General features: G+C 31.6%; 1 protein-coding gene across 1 annotated transcript; it reads right to left on the bottom strand.

Moving 5' to 3' along the window:
- Positions 1-5: 5 nt before the first annotated feature.
- LOC144425697 (uncharacterized) lies at positions 6-21,856 on the bottom strand. The gene is made up of 45 exons (XM_078115215.1): positions 21,778-21,856; positions 21,553-21,706; positions 20,913-20,995; positions 20,407-20,560; positions 19,994-20,076; positions 19,718-19,871; positions 19,373-19,455; positions 18,742-18,895; positions 18,487-18,569; positions 18,243-18,396; positions 17,911-17,993; positions 16,453-16,606; positions 16,263-16,345; positions 16,018-16,171; positions 13,951-14,033; positions 13,545-13,698; positions 13,346-13,428; positions 13,117-13,270; positions 12,870-12,952; positions 12,034-12,187; positions 11,823-11,905; positions 11,595-11,748; positions 11,342-11,424; positions 10,449-10,602; positions 10,240-10,322; positions 10,011-10,164; positions 9,791-9,873; positions 6,364-6,517; positions 6,149-6,231; positions 5,918-6,071; positions 5,655-5,737; positions 5,369-5,522; positions 4,433-4,515; positions 4,189-4,342; positions 3,668-3,750; positions 3,186-3,339; positions 2,976-3,058; positions 2,763-2,916; positions 2,063-2,145; positions 1,522-1,675; positions 1,187-1,269; positions 934-1,087; positions 762-844; positions 235-388; positions 6-99 (listed from the first exon to the last, which is right to left on the bottom strand). The coding sequence occupies exons 2-45, from the start codon at positions 21,639-21,641 to the stop codon at positions 6-8; spliced, it is 5,160 nt and encodes a 1,719-aa protein (XP_077971341.1). The 5' UTR covers positions 21,642-21,706; positions 21,778-21,856.
- Positions 21,857-22,156: the final 300 nt, after the last annotated feature.

The raw sequence follows: 22,156 nt of genomic DNA, 5'->3' as shown, positions 1-22,156 counted from the left end.
ATTTATTATAACTTACCAATACCAAGACAGAATGTCTGATTATCTTCATCTCCATTGTCAGCAGAAATAAAAGTGTTGTTAAATTCCCTGTTTATTTCCCTGTTTGACAAAAAAACATTAATGCCTGACAGTTACGGTAATAGCAATAAAAGTATTGAAATGGTCTAAATGTGGCTGACAGTTCATGAACTTACTGTATATTGTGGCAACACATATACACATAAATATTATTACCTTATATCTAAAGTATCCAAACGATCCAAATCAGTTTCATCTCTCTTTTCTGGATATTTGCTTCCTTCTTCTAAACACTTAGCAGACAACCATATTGTTTCTAAGCAATCAATTGAATGAGGACCATAGTAGTTTGTACAATTAGCAGGGAACACTGCAACAATACATGGAGTACTTTAATACAATATTGCAAAGTTGGGATTAAAGGCCTAAATAATAAGAAATCAAAAAAATCAAACAATATGTAAAGGCACCAATCACATCATAAAGCTGAGTAAAAAAAACTTTTGTTTGTTTTTTTACGAATGGCAAATAATTCTTGCACGTTGAAATATATAAATTTTATTGGAACCCCATAAAATTTTGGAGATTTTTTTCCAAGATTAAAAAATATACAAGATTTAGGGTAGTTATATATATCTATGTATTACAAATTCCATGTTTGCAAGACTAATATAATTAATAAGGCCTGAAAACCATAATTGTCACCTAGAAATTTTAACAACTTTAACCATATTAACACCCACCCAAGCCAAGACAGAATGTCTGATTGTCTGGGTCTCCGTTGTCAGCAGCAATAAAAGTTTCATTAAATTCTTCAACTACTTCCCTGAAAAAATATTGTGAGCTAAGGAGTTTAAATCTAATCTCCAGGATTTAAAATTACATTGCCATAGTTCCCAAAAGCAATTAAATTACCTTATATTTAGTTGATCTAAACGATCCAAATCAGTGTCATCTATCTTTTCTGGATATTTGCTGCCTTCTTCCAAACACTTGGCAGTTAACCACATTGTTTTCAGACATTCAACAGAGTGAGGGCCGTAGTAATTTGTACAGTTCGCAGGATAAACTAAAAAAGACAGAATTTATCAACAGTTTCATTACAAAAAACTTGGCAACTCTTATTGCCGTATTTCCGAAAAGAGAATTTTAATAATTCACTACTAACCTATACCAAGACAGAAGGTCTGGTTATCTGCATCACCATTGTCAGCAGAAATAAAAGTATGATTGAATTCTAGAGTGACTTGTCTGTGATAAAGATAAAAAATGAACAATTAAATCCATGGCAATATATTAAAAATCTTCAAGCAGTTAAATCCACTAAATTCAAAAATGATGTAATATTCCATGGATTTATGATATTTATACTTATATTCTTTTCAGCATTAATTGTTCAATCATTTTGAATAGGTGATTCCTTTTGCACTGATATCATTAACTTGATATGCATGAAATGACCTTGGTGCACTGTAAATACTAATACATATAAATTAGTCTCACCTTATATCCAATGTATCCAAATGATTCAGATCTTCTGTATTTCGTTTTTTAGGATATTTGCTTCCTTCTTCTAAGCATTTAGCAGACAACCATATTGTTTCCAAGCAAAAAATTGAATGAGGACCATAGTAGTTTGAACAATTGGCAGGAAACACTGTTATAAAATTGTGAATAAGGGTAAAACAAATGATCAAAGCCTATTTGATCTTCTGAAGGTTTAGTTGTCGAAGTAATAAGCACAACTTATTTTGTTTTACCTCTTTACTTTTGCAATATATGATTTATAACTTTGAATTTTTTTTTATATTATTTGTGGATCCTCACAGCGAAACAGAATCCACCTTAAATGTAATTGTGGAGTGAATAAAATCAATTTTTTTTTTCAGATTTCATAAAACTTGTTTCATGAACCACCAAAATGTTTTGTTTCCAAGAATAGGGAAAGTTTCTTCACAGCCTATCTGAATACACTGAAGACAAGATGGAAAAATCCGTAATTGTGTTTGAATAAATTCATGGAAGTGCAACTTCTGATACTGACCCAAGCCTAGACAAAAGGTCTGGTTGTCAGGATCTCCATGATCAGCAGCTAAGAATGTTTCATTGAATTCCAAAATCACCTCTCTAAAAAAAACTTTGCTATCAAAGATAATTCCTATTGAGAGAAAATAATTTTTTTTAGAAAACACACACAGCCTGTTAACCACTTGTGTAACCATTCATCAAGATAATTCTTCAAATCCCTGGAGGGATGAAATACTGTTCTCAATGAAAGTCGAAGCTGAACATGACAGAATTACTAATAAAAAACATATTTCTACAAGCTACATTCCCGGCCTATATATTATGATAATAAGCATGAAAAAATTTCACAAAATGTTGATATGTCAGCCTTGGTACTTTCAGATATGGTTTATATTGTTGCTGTCTGAGAAATATGGAAAAGCAGACTATAATGCTCATATATTTGGAAAAAAATTAAATAGAATATTGAATGAAAAAGCTTTACAAAATCTTAAATCAACGAAATATGATTAAAATTACGCAATCCAGAAAAGTTCTACCTAAGAAGTAGTTCTACCTAAAATTGGACAATCCCTTTACAAGTATGCTACATATTTTGAAAAATCATTCTTTGTTCATAGATAGGTTTTAAAAATTATTGGAGTTGATAAATTTAAGGCAAGTTTGATACAGGAATATGAATATGATACAGATTTTTATGATATCTAATTCAATACCTTATATTCAATTCGTCCAGTCTATCTAGTTCAGTTTCATCTCTCTTATCTGGATATTTAGTTCCTTCTTCTAAACATTTTGCAGACAACCATATCGTTACAAGGCATTCAACAGAGTGAGGGCCATAGTAGTTTGAACAATTAGTAGGATACACTGAAAAAAAAGGCATTAAAAATTCTGATCTTAATAGAACAAATAAAATAGGAACATACCAATTCCAAAGCAAAAATTTTGATTTTCTGGATCACCATCATCGGCAGAAATAAAAGTATTGTTGAATTCTGTTGTAACTTCCCTGTAAAACGTTGTAACAGTTTAACAAGATAAATTAATTTGCACGTGGCAAAAGAACAGGAACCAATGACAGTAAAAATGTTTCTGTGAGTTCATGTCTGTACAATGTGTACGCTATTCAATAAAACCTTATATTTAGGGTATCCAATCGATTCAGATCTTCAGTATTTCGCTTCACTGGATACTTGCTACCTTCTTCTAAACATTTTGCAGCCAACCAGATTGTTCCCAGGCAATCAATGGAGTGAGGACCATAGTAGTTTGTACAATTAGTTGGAAATACTGAAACAAATAATACAAATGAATAGAAAACAGGTAACCCATATTCCTGTAGATTTAGTTCTGGATATTTTGAGAATTTATTGACTTTATTAGTTTACATAGCTCATTATCCTAACTCAACCATAATCATGAAAATTCTAACACTCAATGACATTCTACTTATCAATTACAAAAAAATGGGTAAAGTTAAAATTTGAATAAGCGATGAAGTGTTACAAACACTATGCAACTATTCTCATAATGTTCCTACAATATTAGAAACAGTCTACATAACTAATTACTACTAGTTAATATGGACAAAAAATTTTATTGAAAAAATATTACTTACCCAAACCAAGGCAGAAGGTTTGATTATCTGCATCTCCATTGTCAGCAGCAATAAATGTTTCATTGAATTCTTTGGTTACTTCCCTGTAGAACATATTGAATTCTTTGATTATACATTCTATAACTCTATAACTCCAAACTGAATTCTTGAACAAAATTTCATGAATATGGGCAGGCGTGGGAATTGTTTTTGACACATAATTGACTAAATTGTGAGAGCATACTACTGACATTTTTGAGGTATATATGAATTTAACAAGCAAGTCTAACTAGCAGGTTCGATTAAATGAAAATGAAATTAATTAACAAATAAAAATGAAAAAACGAACACAGAGTTCCAATACGCCCTTTAAAATTTTTTTTTTATTTGAGAAGGAAAGGTCCACGTTTCCAAGGTTTCTCTCTCACACCATTATACCGCGCTTGCGTTTGGCATGCGTGCCAGGGGTTGTCGACCCCTGCTATAAACAAACACTAAAATCCTTTAAGTGTTTGATCAACTGAATATAGCATACGATCTACCTTATATTTAGTTCATCTAAACGATTCAAATCAGTTTCATCTCTCTTTTCTGGATATTTGCTTCCTTCTTCTAAACATTTAACAGATATCCAGATTGTATCCAGACAATCAATAGAGTGAGGTCCATAGTAATTTGAGCAATTAGCAGGATAAACTGGAAGAAAACAATAGAAAACTGGAAGTAAATACTAGCTGGTAGAACACTGTAGGTTAACTTTTAGAGAAAATGGAATCTTCGACATACCGATACCGAGGCAAAAAGTTTGATTTTCTGGATCACCATCATCAGCAGAAATAAAAGTATTGTTGAATTCCATAGTAATCTCCCTATGACAAGTTGAATCGTTTTAGCAAAAAACAAGAAGTATTGCACAAATAAATATTGTATTTTCCAACAAATAAGACAATTTTGTGGACCCAATTTACTTATCCGATTTTCTCATCTCATTCGATAAAACCTTTTTTTTGTTGGGGGTATGGTTATTTATTTTGCATAACTCTCGTAAAGCAATTATTTCGGAGTTGATATACTTTATAATGTATTGAGCGCCAACCAGTCTGATAATCGGGGCTAATAATATTCGACAGTGTCTGTCTTCTTTATGGCAATCATAACATGAATAGTGTGATGAAACCCTCCGGCAACTATAAGATAAAGTGATTTATGACCTTCTGTTTTGCTGATTTACCAAAAAACGACACCATACTAGACAACAGAGCTGTTAGCTACCCCATGGGTGTATGGTACAAGTGCATATCATACTATATTAACTGAATATTGAAACGCTCCACTTACTTAGTTTGTTCATAATGATTTCTGCCACATTTTTGTGCTATTACAGCTTTTGTTAGGCGGAATATTAAATTCCAGGGCTATGGTTCTATTGATGTAAACATGATATGGCCCTAACTAACTTTGCCATATCATATTATGATTGCGAGTCAATGCTTAACTGACAAACAGAGTAACAAAGTAACACAATTTTTCTGCCTTGACTTATTTGGGAGTGATATGGAAAAACCAGATTTCAGTGCTGAAAAAAGCCTAGTCTTATTGGCCAAGTAGACTTGTTAACTAGGAAATACAGTAAAATTTTGAAAATATCTGTTTACAATAGATACTTATTTCAAATGATCTTACAAGCATAGATCTTGTCAAAAGATACAGACATTATATCACCTTATATCCTGAGTATTTAAACGACTTAGATCTTCTGTATTTCGTTTCAGTGGATATTTGCTTCCTTCTTCCAAACATTTTGCAGCCAACCAGATTGTTTCCAAACAATCAATTGAATGAGGGCCATAGTAATTTGTACAATTTGCAGGAAATACTAAAATCAAGTTATAACTATAGTTATATATTACAAAATACAAGCTACAACAAATATTGTTCAAAAATTTTCAATCAATCTCTCTCTCCATTCTGGAATTAACTTTTGAGTTGAATACATAATAATAGTCACCCATCCCAAGACAGAATGTTTGATTATCTGGATCTCCATTATCAGCAGCAATAAATGTTCCATTGAATTCCTCTATTAACTCCCTGTCGAAAAAAATACTAAATTTTAAAATAAATGCAATGTTGACTAATACCAACCAATAACAAATTTTAAAATATCAATGTTAAGGTGTTCAGTAAGATGATTTAGTGTTGATGACAATTCTAAAATTTGTACACAAATATTCAAAATATCCAGGTAATAAACAAACAATTATTAAATACCTTATATTAAGTTCATCTAAACGATTCAAGTCAGTTTCATCTCTTTTTTCTGGATATTTGCTTCCTTCTTCTAAACATTTAGCTGATAACCATATTGTTCCAAGACATTCAACTGAGTGAGGACCATAGTAATTCGTACAATTGGCAGGATAAGCTGAAACAAAACAAAAAAATATTCGTAATGAAACGTGATTTTTTGCTTTTTATTTTTATTGAAAAAACATGACTTACCAATACCAAGACAAAAAGTTTGATTTTCTGGATCACCATCATCAGCAGAAATGAATGTATTATTAAATTCCTCAGTAACTTCCCTGTACAAATATTAAACAGTTTATCAACAAAATTATTTTTTATCACATAATTAAATAATCTAATCTTAATAGATGATGTTTTCCATAGTAGCTTCTATTTCACTGAAAAACACAGTCATGGATATTTATTACCTTATATCCAATGTGTCCAAACGATTTAGATCATCTGTATTTCGTTTTACTGGATATTTGCTTCCTTCTTCCAAACATTTTGCAGCCAACCAGATTGTTTCCAAACAATCAATTGAATGAGGGCCATAGTAATTTGTACAATTTGCAGGAAATACTGCAATCAATTCATAAGTATCAAGAATAGAATATACAAAGCAGTACAATATTATCAAATTCAGGGTTCGAAAACCTGGTTTGAGTAAAAAATTTTAAGTTATATAAATAATTAATAATAAGGTTTAAATTTTTGAAATAAATATTTGAAAAAACAACTTCATTGAGCTGCATTTCATCAAATAGTTGAAATCAAGTACTTTATTTAACATCCATTTAGCATATTCTTTTTGTCAAAACCCAACATAACTGAGGCAGGGGCGGACACCCGGGGGGGCGAAGGGGGGCGGTCGCCCCCCTACCCCCCCCCAATAATTTCGCAAAAAATTTTGATACATGTTGTTTCCGCCTTACAAAATTATCATTTCCGAAAAGTGCGATAGTCAAGCGCAATTAAACGGTTAACAGTTACCGATATTATAACTGTTTTCTTACAATAATGTGGACCAGAGCGCCTTCGGAGCACCTCACATTTTTGTGAAACATGCGCGCCCGCACGGGTAATACTCCGTCTTCAAACGCACCGCCGATCACGCGCCACGGTTTTGCACAACAAATTCATTTTTGTACAATTTAATATGGTTTTCTCATTGTCAAAATCTTTCAATAGTGTTATTGTTGGCACTTGCGAGAGAAGTGAAAGAGGCAAACTGTATTTCATTACAACAACTAATTATTATCGCTAAAAAATTAACTAGATCTAAAGTTGTTATAAACAATTTTCACCGCTGGACGTATCTTTTCACGTTATGGATTTCGTGCATCAAAGCATTTACTAGGTCGAAACGCCTATTCGACTTTTCAGACCACAGAAACTATCTAAAAAAGATACCCCCCCACCCCTTCCGAAGTTTTTTGAAAACTGAAAAAGTCGCCAATAAGACGTGCAATTGCCCTTTGCTAAAATCGCCGATTGTTTTCATCATTGTGACCTATTGTTTAGGTCGTAAATGCCTTTACGTTGGCGTTTATCCTCTCTAAATCACAAATTTTCCCCAAATTTGTGACACGATGACTATGATAATTATTTTATTTTTGTACAAACACGGACTTATGAACCCGGCGAGAATTCCAATAAGTATCGATAAGTTGAAAAGCGACAATATAAAATACTAAAATAAAACTGTAAACAATATAAGTTTTGTTGAGGCCCGCGACAGTCTAAAAACGCTTTTCTAGGCATCGAAAATCGCAAAATTTCGTGTGCCTGCGGCACAAATTATCTTTGATTGACCTTCGTTTCGTCACTAAAATCGAAACACGGTCAATTGTGAGCGGGATTTGCCTTTTTATCCATTACTTTTAAATTGACGTCGAAAATTTTCGTGTTAACATTAAACAAAGCTGAGGACGCGACTTTTTCCCGGTTTGTGATGATATATAAGATAATTAAAGTATATTCGATCAATTTTTGTATTTATTTATGTATTTTTTATGTACTGAAATAACTTTTACTACGTGAGAATTGACAGAAAATTTACGGATTTTTCGAAAGGTTTTATCTTTAAAAATAATCGGAGTGACAACATTGCGATTGAGCGGAGCCAGTGTTACATCTCAAATTCATCGAATTCGCAAAATAGCAAAAATACGGATCAAAACAATATGTAAACGGGCAGTTTACCACACATTTTTATGTCCGCAGATTGCCGTGGTGTTTTAGAGTGGCTCTTGTTTTGTCGACTCAACCGCAGTTAAAATTGAAGACAATTAAATTAATAAATCAAGACATTTTGAATATGCCCGTATCGGTCTTTGATTGATTACTTTGCATAAGTTAAAAATCATTTTTCGTTGAAAAAGTCCGCACTTTTGACAAGTGGCATAATCGCGATTTCGAGGCGGAGAATTTGTATTTTTGATTTACTAGTATACTTTATAATTATTTTCATTGTATGAAGTAAAATTGTACTATATGGGATTTTATATCAGATATCGAGATTTTTGTAACGGCGATAACGAGTTCGGAAGATTGCAAAAATACGTATCAGAATTAAATACATCAGGCAGCTTATCTCATATTTTTATGTCCACATATCGCCGTGGTACTAGTTTAGTAATATTTGTAATATTTTTATTTTGGCGTAAGAAGTCGCACATTTCAGGATCTCAGGACATTTCAGAATCTCGTGGCTGTCATGGATTAAATATTTTACGCGACAGAAAAATCATTATACGCTTAAATAGGCGGCTCTTTTAACGAGCGCGTAGCCGCGGAGCTTGTTGCAGACGGCAATGGGAAGTTCCGACTTTGACCAGCCCCCCCCCCCGCCTTTTTTTTAAATCCTAGCTGCGCGCCTGAACTTGTGCCTGTTTATTTTCGTATTAAATTATAAATCAAAACCCTGCAAAGTCATTGCGTGAATCTTGAATATTATTTCGAGTTCAAATGATGATTTAATGAATCGGCAATAATGGCAATTCTACTAGTCAAATGATAATTCCTTGGTAAAATTTAGGAAAAAAATTCGCACAATAGCTTGTTACCTTGTTTTGCATTTCTAATTTTACGAAACGGCGTTAGCTCGCTTTATGCAGAACTAGGAATTGAAACAATAACCTAATACGACTCCTCAAATTTATTATTTTCTGTTTGTTAGCAAGAGCCGTGGGCTAATTCTTGCGGAATTCAAGAAATTGGTTCAGTGACGCGCAAGTTCCGTGTCTAAGCGAAGCATCCTAGGTAGGCTACTCGATATATGAGTAGCAAAATGACATTCTAATACTTAGAGAATAACATCGACAGGTTATTGTTATGTGACGATACACGACGCGGGGTTTTTCGGTAGGCGATCCAAGTTCGACCCCCAAAATTATAGAAAGTGCCCGCCCCTGAACTGAGGCTTTAAAATCCTAACTCATTTAAAATTGCTTCATATATATTAGCAACAACAAACTTGGAGTAGTTTAATTTTATTCACGCAAGAAACATGAAGCAATAGGAAAATTTTTTGTTAATACATAAAATCAAATATGCTGAATAGCAGGCTGTACAACAATTGTAACACTGTTCTACAATTTGTTTTACAATGTTCAGATAAGTGAGTGAATAATATCTTTGATTCAATATATACATTTTTGATTGAAATCAATTTTGGATTCGACATGTGGAAGGTGTAAGAAACATCTCATTTAAAAAAAGAAGAATAAAAACTGAGCAATCATCACAACATTCACTTCCTTGCTATTGTCTCATATTAATAAAGCAACACATTGTTGAGAAACAAAACCTATTAATTCAAAGCCAAAGTATTTAAGATATAATTATAATCACCCAATCCAAGACAAAATGTTTGATTATCTGGATCTCCATTGTCAGCAGCAATAAATGTTTCATTGAATTCCTCAATTACTTCTCTGTCAAATAATTTTCAATATTCAAACAAATGTAATGTTGATTTGTACAAATCACTGACAAGTTTTAATATTCAATGATAAAGTGTTCAAAATCTGTACACAGACATACACACTATTCAGGTAATTTACGGTAATACCTTATATTTAGTTCATCTAAACGGTCCAAATCAGTTTCCCCTATCTTTTCTGGATATTTGCTTCCTTCTTCTAAACATTTAGCTAATAACCATATCGTTTCCAAACATTCAACTGCGTGAGGACCATAGTAATTCGAACAATTGGTAGGATAAACTGAAACAAAACAAAAAAATATCCGTGATTGAACTGAATATTTTGTTTTTTGTTCATATTAAAAAAATGTCTTACCTATACCAAGGCAAAAAGTTTGATTTTCTGGATCACCATCATCAGCAGAAATGAATGTATTATTAAATTCCTCAGTAACTTTCCTATACAAATAACAAAATTTCACCAACAAAATTATTTTTCATGAGATAAATGAAAAATCTAATCTTAATAGATGGTGTTTCCCAAAGTAGCTTCTATTCCACTAAAAATACAGTCATGGATATTACCTTATATCCAATGTATCCAAACGATTTAGATCTGCTGTAATTCGTTTTACTGGATATTTGCTTCCTTCCTCTAAACATTTTGCAGATAACCAGATTGTTTCCAAACAATCAATTGAATGAGGGCCATAGTAATTTGTACAATTTGCAGGAAATACTGCAATCAATTTATAATTATAAAGAATAGAATATACAAAGCAGTACAATATTATGAAAGTCAAAGTTTGACAACTTGGCTCAAAAATCTCAATTCCTTTTTGCATTCTAAAGTAAAATTTTTAAGTTGTACATGTAATCATAAATATAGCAAAACTTTTAAAAGAAATATTTGAACAAGGATGATATTTTTTTCAATCCTTGCAAAAACAACTTCATTGAGCTGCATTTCCGCAAATTTGTTGTAACCGAGTGCTTCATTCAACATTCCTAATCTATATTCTTTTTGTCAAAACTCAAAATGATTGAGACTTTTATCATAACCCATTTAAATAATCTTCATATATATTTGAGACAACAAACTTGGTGTAGTTTTATTGAATTCACGCAAGAAGCGCGAAGATATGAGAAAAAATGCGTTTATACATAAAATCAAAAATGCTGAAAAGCAACAAATATAAAACAAAAATGTACAAAAATTTGTTTTGCCATATTCAGATAAGTGGGAAAAAATTATCTTTCATGTTATAAACACAGTTTAGATTGAAATTAATTTTCGATTCCATGTAACAAAAGGTGTAAAAATAGTGTGTTTTAAACAGACAAAATCTCATTTTAAAAAAAAATGAGCATTCCTCACAACATTAACATCCTTACTATTGTCTTGTCTTGTCAACAAGGTGCTCAGTATAAAAACCTATTAGATCACGCCAAAGTATCTAAGATATATATATAGTCACCCAATCCAAGACAAAATGTTTGATTATCTGGATCTCCATTGTCAGCAGCAATAAATGTTTCATTGAATTCCTCAATCACTTCTCTGTCAAATAATTTTCAATATTTCAAACAAATGTAATGTTGATTTATACAAATCACTGACAAGTTTTATAATTCAATGATAAAGTGTTCAGATATATGATTCAATGTTGGTGTAATTTTTAAATATCTGTACACAAACATCCACACTATCCATGTAATTCAATACCTTACCTTATATTTAGTTCATCTAAACGGTCCAAATCAGTTTCCCCTCTTTTTTCTGGATACTTGCTTCCTTCTTCTAAACATTTAGCTAATAACCATATTGTTTCCAAACATTCAACTGAGTGAGGACCATAGTAATTCGAACAATTGGTAGGATAAACTAAAGCAAAAGTAAAAAATATTTGTAATCAAACTTACGGTAATATTTTGTTTATATTAAAAAAAATGTCTTACCGATACCAAGACAAAAAGTTTGATTTGCTGGATCGCCATCATCAGCAGAAATGAATGAAGTATTAAATTCTTTGGTGACTTCCCTGTACAAATAATAAAAATTTCATCAACAAAATTATTTTTCATCTCTTAATTAAAGATGCTTATATTAATAGATGATGTTTCCCAAAGCAGCTTCTATTCCATTGGAAAATACAGCCATGGATATTACCTTATATCCAATGTATCCAAACGATTTAGATCTTCTGTATTTCGTTTTACTGGATATTTGCTTCCTTCTTCTAAACATTTTGCAGCCAACCAGATTGTTTCCAAACAATCAATTGAATGGGGGCCATAGTAATTTGTACAATTTGCAGGAAATACTGCAATCAATATATAAGTATCAAGAATAGAATATACAAAGCAATACAATATTATCAAATTCAGAGTTTGATAACCTGGTTTGAGTAAAACTTTTAAGTTTATTAATAAATAATGAGGTTTAAATTTTTAGAATGAATATTTGAAAGAACAACTTCATTGAGCTGCTTTTCATCAAATAGTTGAAACCAAGTACTTTATTTAACATCCATATAGCATATTCTCTTTGTCAAAATCCAACATAACTGAGCCTTTAAAATCCTAACTCATTCAAAACTGCCTCATATATATTGGCAACAACAAACTTGGTGTAGTTATTTTATCCACGCAAGAAACTCGAAGCAATAAGGAATTTTTTTGTTAATACATAAAATCAAAAATGCTGAATAGCAGGCTGTACAACAATTGTAACACTGTTCTACAATTTGTTTTACAATATTCAGATAAGTGAGAGAATATTTATTATCTTTGATCTAATATATACATTTTTGATTGAAATCAATTTTGGATACCACATGCTGAAGGTGTAAGAAACATCTCGATCAAAATAAGAAGAATACAAAATTAGCAATCATCACAACATTCACTTCCTTGCTATTGTCTCATAATAATAAAGCAACACATTGCTGAAGAACAAAACCTATTATTTCAAAGCCAAAGTATTTAAGATATAATTATAGTCACCCAATCCAAGACAAAACGTTTGATTATTTGGATCTCCATTGTCAGCAGCAATAAATGTTTCATTAAATTCTTCAATTACTTCTCTGTCGAATAATTTTCAATATTTCAAACAAATGTAATGTTCATTTATACAAATCACTGACAAGTTTTAAAATTCAATGATAAAGTGTTCAGATAAATAATTCAGTGTTGGTGTAATTTTAAACATATGTACATGAACATCCAAAAATTTCAGGTAATTCAATACCTTATATTTAGTTCATCTACACGATTCAAATCAATTTCATCTCTCTTTTCTGGATATTTGCTTCCTTCTTCTAAACATTTAGCTAGTAACCATATCGTTTCTAGACATTCAATCGAGTGAGGACCATAGTAATTTGAACAATTGGTAGGATAAACTGAAGCAAAACAAAACATAATCTGTAATCAATCATAAAGTTTTATCTTTTGTTTTTGTTTAAAAAATGTCTTACCAATACCAAGACAAAAAGTTTGATTTTGTGGATCACCATCATCAGCAGAAATGAATGTATTATTGAATTCCTCAGTTACATCCCTATACAAATAACAAAAATTCAACAAATTTATTGAAGAATCTCATCTTAATAGATGATGTTTTCCCAAAGTACCGGTAGTTTCTATTCCATTGAAAAATACAGGTATGGATATTACCTTATATCCAATGTATCCAAACGAATTAAATCATCTGTATTTCGTTTTACTGGATATTTGCTTCCTTCTTCTAAACATTTTGCAGCCAACCAGATTGTTTCCAAACAATCAATTGAATGAGGTCCATAGTAATTTGTACAGTTCGCAGGAAACACTGTAACCAGATTTATAAATAATAATTTTAATGAATGCAAGTCATTATCATATTTTTATAACACAGTTTTAAAAATGATTTTCAAGGATATCTTTTATTGGCCACAATAATAAAATGTGACGGGTACATTCTCAATTAATCATTGAAATAATGTCATAAACAGAGTGGCAACATCTTTCAAATTGCGGACCCCGAACTAATATATAAATATAAAATCCAGAAAGTAATAAAATAGTAAAAACTAATACTAACCCAATCCAAGGCAAAATGTTTGATTGTCTGGATCTCCATTGTCAGCAGCAATAAATGTATTATTGAATTCCAAGATTATTTCCCTACAATGGAATTACGATTTCAGTAATTTCTCATTCACTAATTTTTTTTATTGAATATAGGAGAAGAATGAAATCCTCCAAAATGTAAACCAGTGTTGGCAGTTGGAGGTTAATGTTTTTCAATAGGCTTGCACGTAATTTACGGATTTAAAGAATTATTTAGAGTTACGGAAGGGAAGTTACGAATTACGTAAAGTCGTAATTATTGGTCCCCTTCTCTCCTTTTGAGCTCCCATAGCGACGGTAAAATCCGTTTCATGTCTTTTTCATGGAGAGAAAGAGAAATACGTCTTTTGGAAAATGCAATCAACAATCGCACATTCTTATTTCGAGAGAGCTCATTCCAATCGCTCATTCCTCCATTTTTTTACTTGTTCCAGTTTGCCGTTATATATGTTATATATGTTGCGTTTCTATTTTATTCTATTTTTATAGTTGGCCGTATACAAATAGTGGGTATTCCCCACCAAGAATTGATTAGCAATGCTTAACCATTCTTCATTGTTAATATCAACACTTGATATAAGAACCATGGAATATCATACTGTTTTTGGCTATTTTATTTCGACTTGGGGTATAAACAGGAAAATCTCCATAACCCTTCAATACAACTGCCGATTTTTAGGCGAAAAGAGCGATTGAATACTCGGCGCCAATACGTCGCCGTGATAATTAATGTCGCGCTCATCAAACAGCAACATGACGAAGGAAGAGAAATTGCATAATGAACTAACGCAACTTTATCTTTTCGGCATCGGTAAAGCGATTGAGACGGCAGAGAAACAACAAAACGACGAGATTTCCCACGGACCAGTATAAATCCTTGGCGGATGTTATGTTTTTCACAATGCCTCGCAATATTTCTGCCAAATATGATTAACTGTCGTTACCAAATGCGGCAACTTATTTTGATTTATCGTCGACTCGAATACCACCAGCACTCGACGAAACTTGTGTCAATCTTGGCCGATAGGATCGTCGACTTGAGTTAGAAAAATAAGTTAATTTTTTTGTGAGTGCAAAATAAATGTCACAAAATACATTGTTTTATGGTATAACTTTGTATTTTCGGAGAAGGCAAGTCATATAAATACGGTATTTAAATTATGCGCAAATAATTGATATTTGATCTAAATTTATCGCAAATAATGTTATAACCGCGTTTGTTTAGGCTGCGAAACGATTCAATGTAAAATGAAGCATGGTAATCGGAATATCGTCAATAAGTCGGCATCAATAATTACCGGTAATATAAAATGCTAACTAGGTAGTAAAGTCGGATAATGTAAAAAACGGTGCAATAACAAGTCTTCGTCGCAAGGCAAGCGCAAGTATAATCAATCGAGAGAACACGCTCGTCGTTGTTTGATAAATTAGAATTCCGAAATTTTTATGAAAACCAAACTTCGATGTCCCATTCGGAAAATTTGTTGTCCCAATTCGTTGGTAATTGTTATGATAGGTTTAAATGTGTGAAAAAATATCGCAATTACAGAAATTACGTAATCGATTTTTCCGTAATTACGGGATCGATTTTTGTCAATTACGTGCAAGCCTATTTTTCAAACTGATGAAAAAAACTATTCAGGCATCCCAAATATTTCAATACCAGCGGCATAAAAAAAAGAATAACATTCAGGGCTTGAGATATAAATTAGAAAAAAAAAATGGATAACTGCGCCATGTATTTCAAATTCAAGGATATATAGAAGTCAGATATGATGTTACTACCCACAAATGTTAAAACTGTAAAACGCTATGGTTAGCCAAATGTAATACTAGTATAATACACTAAAATAAGACCCAAATTGAATATATATATCAGATGAGTAGATATCTTTGTTCAATCAGAAAATTTTGGAAATTAGAATAGTCATAGTTTAAAATGCTCAATTTTGAAAAGGGAAACTAGTTGCTAAGATATTTTTTGTTGTATGATGCTCCAATGCTCAGAAATGTCATGATCGATATCAACATGCAATACCTTATATTTAATTCATCTAAACGATCTAAATCTGTTTCATCTCTCTTTTCTGGATATTTGCTGCCTTCTTCCAAACATTTAGCAGACAACCAAATTGTTTCCAAACATTCGACTGAATGAGGACCATAGTAATTTGTACAATTGGCGGGATAAACTAAAACAAAATAAAGAGAGATTAATAATAGTGAACAAATCTGAAAGCAAGTTTCCGATTGAAAGTAAAGTAAAAAACACAAGTGACTTACCAATACCAAGGCAAAAAGTTTGATTTTCCGGATCACCATCATCAGCAGAAATAAAAGTATTATTGAATTCCATGGATACTTCTCTGCAAAAGATTGAAATATTCCACCAGATTTAGTATTGATTTAATAATGAACATAAAAACATCAACTTCCAAATTTCTGCAAGCATATCATAGTTACTGCTTATCACCTTATAGTCAAAGCATTCAAACGATTCAAATCTTCTGTATTTCGCTTTACTGGATATTTTGTTCCTTCTTCTAAACAGTTGGCAGACAACCACATTGTTTTCAAGCAATCAATTGAATGTGGGCCATAATAATTTGTACAATTCACAGGGAACACTGTAAATAAAGGCAGAAAAACATTTGAAACTAGTTTCATATTGCAATATAATTCAGATGTTCATCTATTCATTTTCATTGTGCAAAAAAAAATGCAATGTAAAGCATGATTAAGCAAGCCTGTTACCGCGACTATTGGTATTTGATAAATCTTTTTCTGATGAAATAAGTTAATATATAACTACACAAAAATTAGTGCAGATTGAAGTATGTAATCTGTAGATATTAAAGCAAATACACCGAAAACTACAATATAAAGTAGGACACAACAAGAGACAATGACTATTTCCAAATATGAAGTTAAGGTAAGGTGTTCAAGTTTTGAATGATTTGGTGGAAAATCGATTTACATACTAACAAGAATTTTTTAGTGAAGGACCTTGCTGTACATTGCTTGGCTTCTAAGAGAGTTGGCAAATGCAGAATGGATTTTTTTGTGAGCATCCATCTCAACACTTCGATTTCATAAACATTTGCCATTTTAATCATTTGCAGGCTATAATAAATAGGACTGAGTTGGGATCGATGTCTCGCAGGAGACACAACATGGAATGCAGTTACGCATAATTTTGAATGCGATGTAATAAAGTTTGATGATGTGACCCCAAGCATTTATGCAATATTGAATATGTGTTTGGAATAAAAAGTAGTAGACCATGCTTAATTTTTGTTAAAATGGACATTTTCAAAGTCTGTATCTTTAATTTGGATTACCAAACCACTTTAAGATATGCTTGATATTAATATTATATTATATTTGGTGATATTAACATAGTTTTAGATTTATCATTGTTTATTGGCCCCCATCTGATTTCCCATTTTTATGACTTCTGTGTTCACTCTTAAATGAAGAGCTGATTTGTCGCTGTTGATCATCAGCAAACAGTTTAGAAAATAATGCAGAGCAATACACTATATCATTCATTAATAGATACTAATTAGAAATTAGAGTTTGAACTCATGTTCTATCGCTTAAAAAACTAGAAATGAATTTATTTGCATGTCCACTGGTACCATAATGCCTCAACTTATAATACAGAATATCCTGATTTACAGTTTCGAATCCCTTCTTTAAATATAAAGAAGTTGCGATGACAAACTCTTTTGTTGGTGGTTTATCATGGATATTTCATATTGTATCTAAAATAGGATTGGATTTGATTGTTCTAGAAACCTAATTGATATTTATTCATTACATCATGTTAGTTAAAGATATCTTTTTCTAAATATTGTTACTTTTTTACAGCTGACAGTTAAATATCAAGATTTGAAAAAAGCAATGTCTTCTATACAACAGAACCTACCCAAACCAAGACAAAATGTTTGATTATCTGGTTTTCCATTATCAGCAGCAAAAAACGTTTCATTAAATTCCATAATTATTTCTCTGCAAAAAAAATTGAAAAAAATTCAGAATTTTCTGTGTCATAAAATTTCTGAAAATTAAACGTAGATTCAAATTGAAAATTCATATATATATATATATTTTTTTTTTCGATAATGCTTGATTAACATAAATTGTGGGCAATATAATATAGCAGAAAAATCTTGTGTGCTAACTATAAATAAATACTTTACTTGAAAAGTTGTTGCACAATTCTAATAATATAATATTATTTCTGTCACTACCAAATACCTTATATTTAGTTCATCCAATCTAGCCAAATCAGTAGTATCTCTCTTATTTGGATACTTGGTTCCTTCTTCTAAACATTTAGCAGACAACCACATTGTTGCTAAACATTCAACTGAATGAGGGCCATAGTAGTTTGTACAATTCTTGGGATAAACTGAAATAACCCGAAAAATTATATAGAGATATACAGAATGCTGTAAAAAACCTTAAGCTATGAAAATTCAAAAACAAAAAGATGACTCACCAATACCAAGACAAAATGACTGATTTTCGGAATTACCATTGTCAGCAGAAATGAAAGTATTGTTAAATTCCAAAGTTACTTCTCTGTAAAAAATAAACAACAACTTATGGATCTTTATTGAGAGAATTAATTTCTCCAGAATTGAAATAAATTTAAAGTCTCTAATGAACAAAATCAAATTAAAAAACAACAACATTTAAACCCATTCTATTTTTTGTCTACACAAACTTCATAAAAAAATAATATGATTATCACCTTATATTTAGAGTATCCAAACGACTCAGTTCTTCTGTATTTCGTTTTTCAGGATATTTGATTCCTTCCACTAAGCATTTAGCAGACAACCACAATGTTTCCAAGCAATCAATTGAATGAGGACCATAGTAATTTGTACAATTCGTAGGAAACACTACAACCAAACATGAATTATTAATAATAATATACTTGAACAATTCTTGCACAAGATCCAAAATCTGATTCACAAAACTTTGACATAGATGATATCTTTTCTGAATTGGTGAATCCAAAATAACAGGCATAACACTAAAAATATTTCAATTTTCGTACATAAGCAAAGCAATAATATTTCATTGTATACTGATTATAAAATGGGATAATTTGATTCAAAAAGTTAAGGCAGTGGTCCCAAATCAATAAAAACACCAATATCCACTATATTCTGAACTTGCCTTAATAGTTAGTGGCGAGTTTTTGTGAATGAGATAGATTTGGGAATCACAAAAAACACATGGATATGTAAAACAAACATGGATCAAATATTTGAAAAACTAAATACCCAGGAATTATTAGATAGCATAAAAATATGAAATGACGGTCATCTTTAACAAAAAATGAAACAGTAAATATCACATAAAATAACACTCACCCAAACCCAAGCAAAACGTCTGATTATCTGAATCCCCATTGTCAGCAGCAATAAATGTATCATTGAATTCTGTGACAACTTCTCTACAACAGAATTATGAGAAAAAGATTTAAAATATTGTCATTTGCAGCATTTGTTTAGAACAACTTCAACTGGTGTTCACTATGGGAAAATTTAGATAATCGAACATCCGTCTCAAAGTAATACTGATTGACTTATCTAATGATAATAAAGAAAACTGTATTATCTAAGGTGCTTAAGCCAATTTAACAATTTAGTATGAAATGATTTGAATATACATAGTGTAATTAGAGAAATATAGTAGAATTCCTATTGCTTATCTACCTTATATTCAGTTCATCAAGACGATTTAAATCAGTTTCATCTCTCTTATCTGGATACATAGTTCCTTCTTTAAGGCATTTAGCAGACAACCAAATTGATTCTAAACATTCAACTGAGTGAGGGCCATAGTAGTTTGAGCAATTGGAAGGGTAAACTGCAAATAAAAAAATTTGAAATATAAAATGTAATAGAGTACTTTATATATGTAACAATGATATTAACATATAACAGGGTATTGCAAGTTCCCTCAAAAACATTTCTAATACAATCACTTACCAATACCAAGACAAAAAGTTTGATTATCCGGATCACCATTGTCAGCAGAAAGAAAAGTATTATTGAATTCCAGGGCAACTTCTCTGTAAGTTATAAATAAAATACCAATAAAACAGACATAATGAATCCCAAGTCAATGACTTTAACCTTTTCAAAACCTGAGTTGCAATTATAACGTGGCTTGTGCAATGAAGCATTACCTATATATGACTGACAACGACCCATCAAAAGGGAAACGACCTCTAATGAGTAAAAGATAAAGCCTTAAGCTTTGCCAATTCAGTGAATGGAAGACTACTCATATAATATAAATTAATAATATTTTTTCACACCTATGCATAATACACACATGTACACAGAGAAATACAGTACTTGGTGCAAATTCTAGCTAGCTATAATTCTAAATGTGTTACCTTATATCGAAAGTATCTAATCGATTCAAATCTGCTGTATCTCGCTTTTCGGGATATTTGCTACCTTGTGCCAAACATTTAACAGACAACCATATTGTTTCTAAACAATCGATTGGATGAGGCCCATAGTAGTTTGTACAGTTTGCAGGAAAAACTTGATAACAACAAAAAATAATGTCAGGGGAACATAAGTAAAAGGGCTCCAGATACATAGATATGGTGTACGCCTCATCATAAACACAGAACCATTGTAGGTATTATTCATACACCTTACAAATTCAAAACATGCTTCCAACATTTTGGTTAATGTGAAAACTGGTGATCCCAAACTGTATAGCTTTGTTTTGATCAAGTTGAATTAACATCAGCACAATTAACACAATACCTAATTCCAGATTTCATAAAAATTAGCAAACTTGGTGCTTCACAAGACAAACCAGCATTTCCATACTTCAAGGTTATATATTTTACGCGTAATTGTGTTTTACATGGAATGTAACTCTTACCCATTCCCATACAGAATGTTTGATTATCTGGATCTCCATTGTCAGCAGCAACAAATGTATTGTTGAATTCTATGATTACATCCCTTAAAACAATTTATCATGAGTTTAACACGTGGTACTCTAAATCAGGGTTTCCCAAACTGGGGTCTGCTTAACTGAACAGGGGGTTCGCAACAATTTGATATGAAAAGATGGTGATCGATCTTCAGTGATTGATTTCAATCAAAAAAGCCATTACATCTTTTTGTTTGAGCATTGTGGACGAATATCTACTGCTGTCAGAAAAGGAAATTAAAATTTTATTGACTTTTGCAACGACCTACATGTGTGAGGTAGCATTTTCGGCTCTTACCAATTGATGACAAAATACAGGTCGAGACTTACCGTAGAGTCGCACCTACGATTTTGCTTGTAACAAATTGCTCCGAAAATTGATAAATTGTGCTGTGAAAAGCAACCTCATCCATCACATTAATGTTGTTTGTGTTGTAAATGAAATGTTATTCTTGCTCGTTGGTTAGGCACATATATAGATACGAAATATGATGGGGGTCCGTCAAAAATAAGATTTACAAACAGGGGTTCGCGGCCTAAAAAATTTGGGAAACCCTGCTCTAAATATATAAAATTATTACAATACCTTATATTCAAGTCGTTTATTCTGTTAAGGTCTATTTCATCCCTTTTCTCTGGATATTTGGTTCCTTCTTGTAAACATTTAACAGACATCCATATTGTTTTTAAGCATTCAATAGCATGGGGTCCATAATAGTTTGAACAACTCTCAGGATAAACTGTCAACGACGCATATTTGTTTACCTTCGTGAAACAGCGAACAATAAAAAGTGCTAAGAAAAATATTCACCAATTCCAATACAGAAGGTTTGACTATCTGTATCTTCATTTTCTGCCGCAATAAATGTGTTATTGAATTCAAGTGTCACCTCCCTAAAAAAATGTTCAATGTAACAATACAGGATTCAAACTTTACAGAATATGCAACAGTTGATACCAATAAAGTTCAACGTTTAAAAAGATTATGATTTCTTGATTTCAATGTTATATACCGAAACTTATATATTATAAATATGAAGTTTGCTCCAACCCTCTGGTCTCAAATTTGTTTTATATATATTAGTGGGTAGAGATGGAAATTCTTTCAAGAGTCTCTACTTTACTAGTATGATAGGGCAGCAAAATCACTACTAATCATCAATATTGAATATCAGAAGTTTTCAACATAC

This window comes from Styela clava, chromosome 8, assembly GCF_964204865.1.
Source record: "Styela clava chromosome 8, kaStyClav1.hap1.2, whole genome shotgun sequence".
Taxonomy (NCBI): Eukaryota; Metazoa; Chordata; class Ascidiacea; order Stolidobranchia; family Styelidae; genus Styela; species Styela clava.
The sequence above is the reverse complement of the archived record's forward strand: the minus strand, read 5'-3'. Positions and strand labels throughout refer to the sequence as shown.

Bases quoted from the DNA above. Each gene is read 5' to 3' on its own strand.
- LOC144425697 (XM_078115215.1), bottom strand. From the start codon at position 21,641: ATGTCTGTTAAATGTTTACAAGAAGGAACCAAATATCCAGAGAAAAGG. The intron at 16,607-17,910 runs GTAGGTTCTGTT...CTTTATTTACAG, and splicing joins AACATTTTGTCTTGGTTTGG to TGTTCCCTGTGAATTGTACA. The intron at 16,172-16,262 runs GTAAGTCACTTG...ATTTTGTTTTAG, and splicing joins AACTTTTTGCCTTGGTATTG to TTTATCCCGCCAATTGTACA.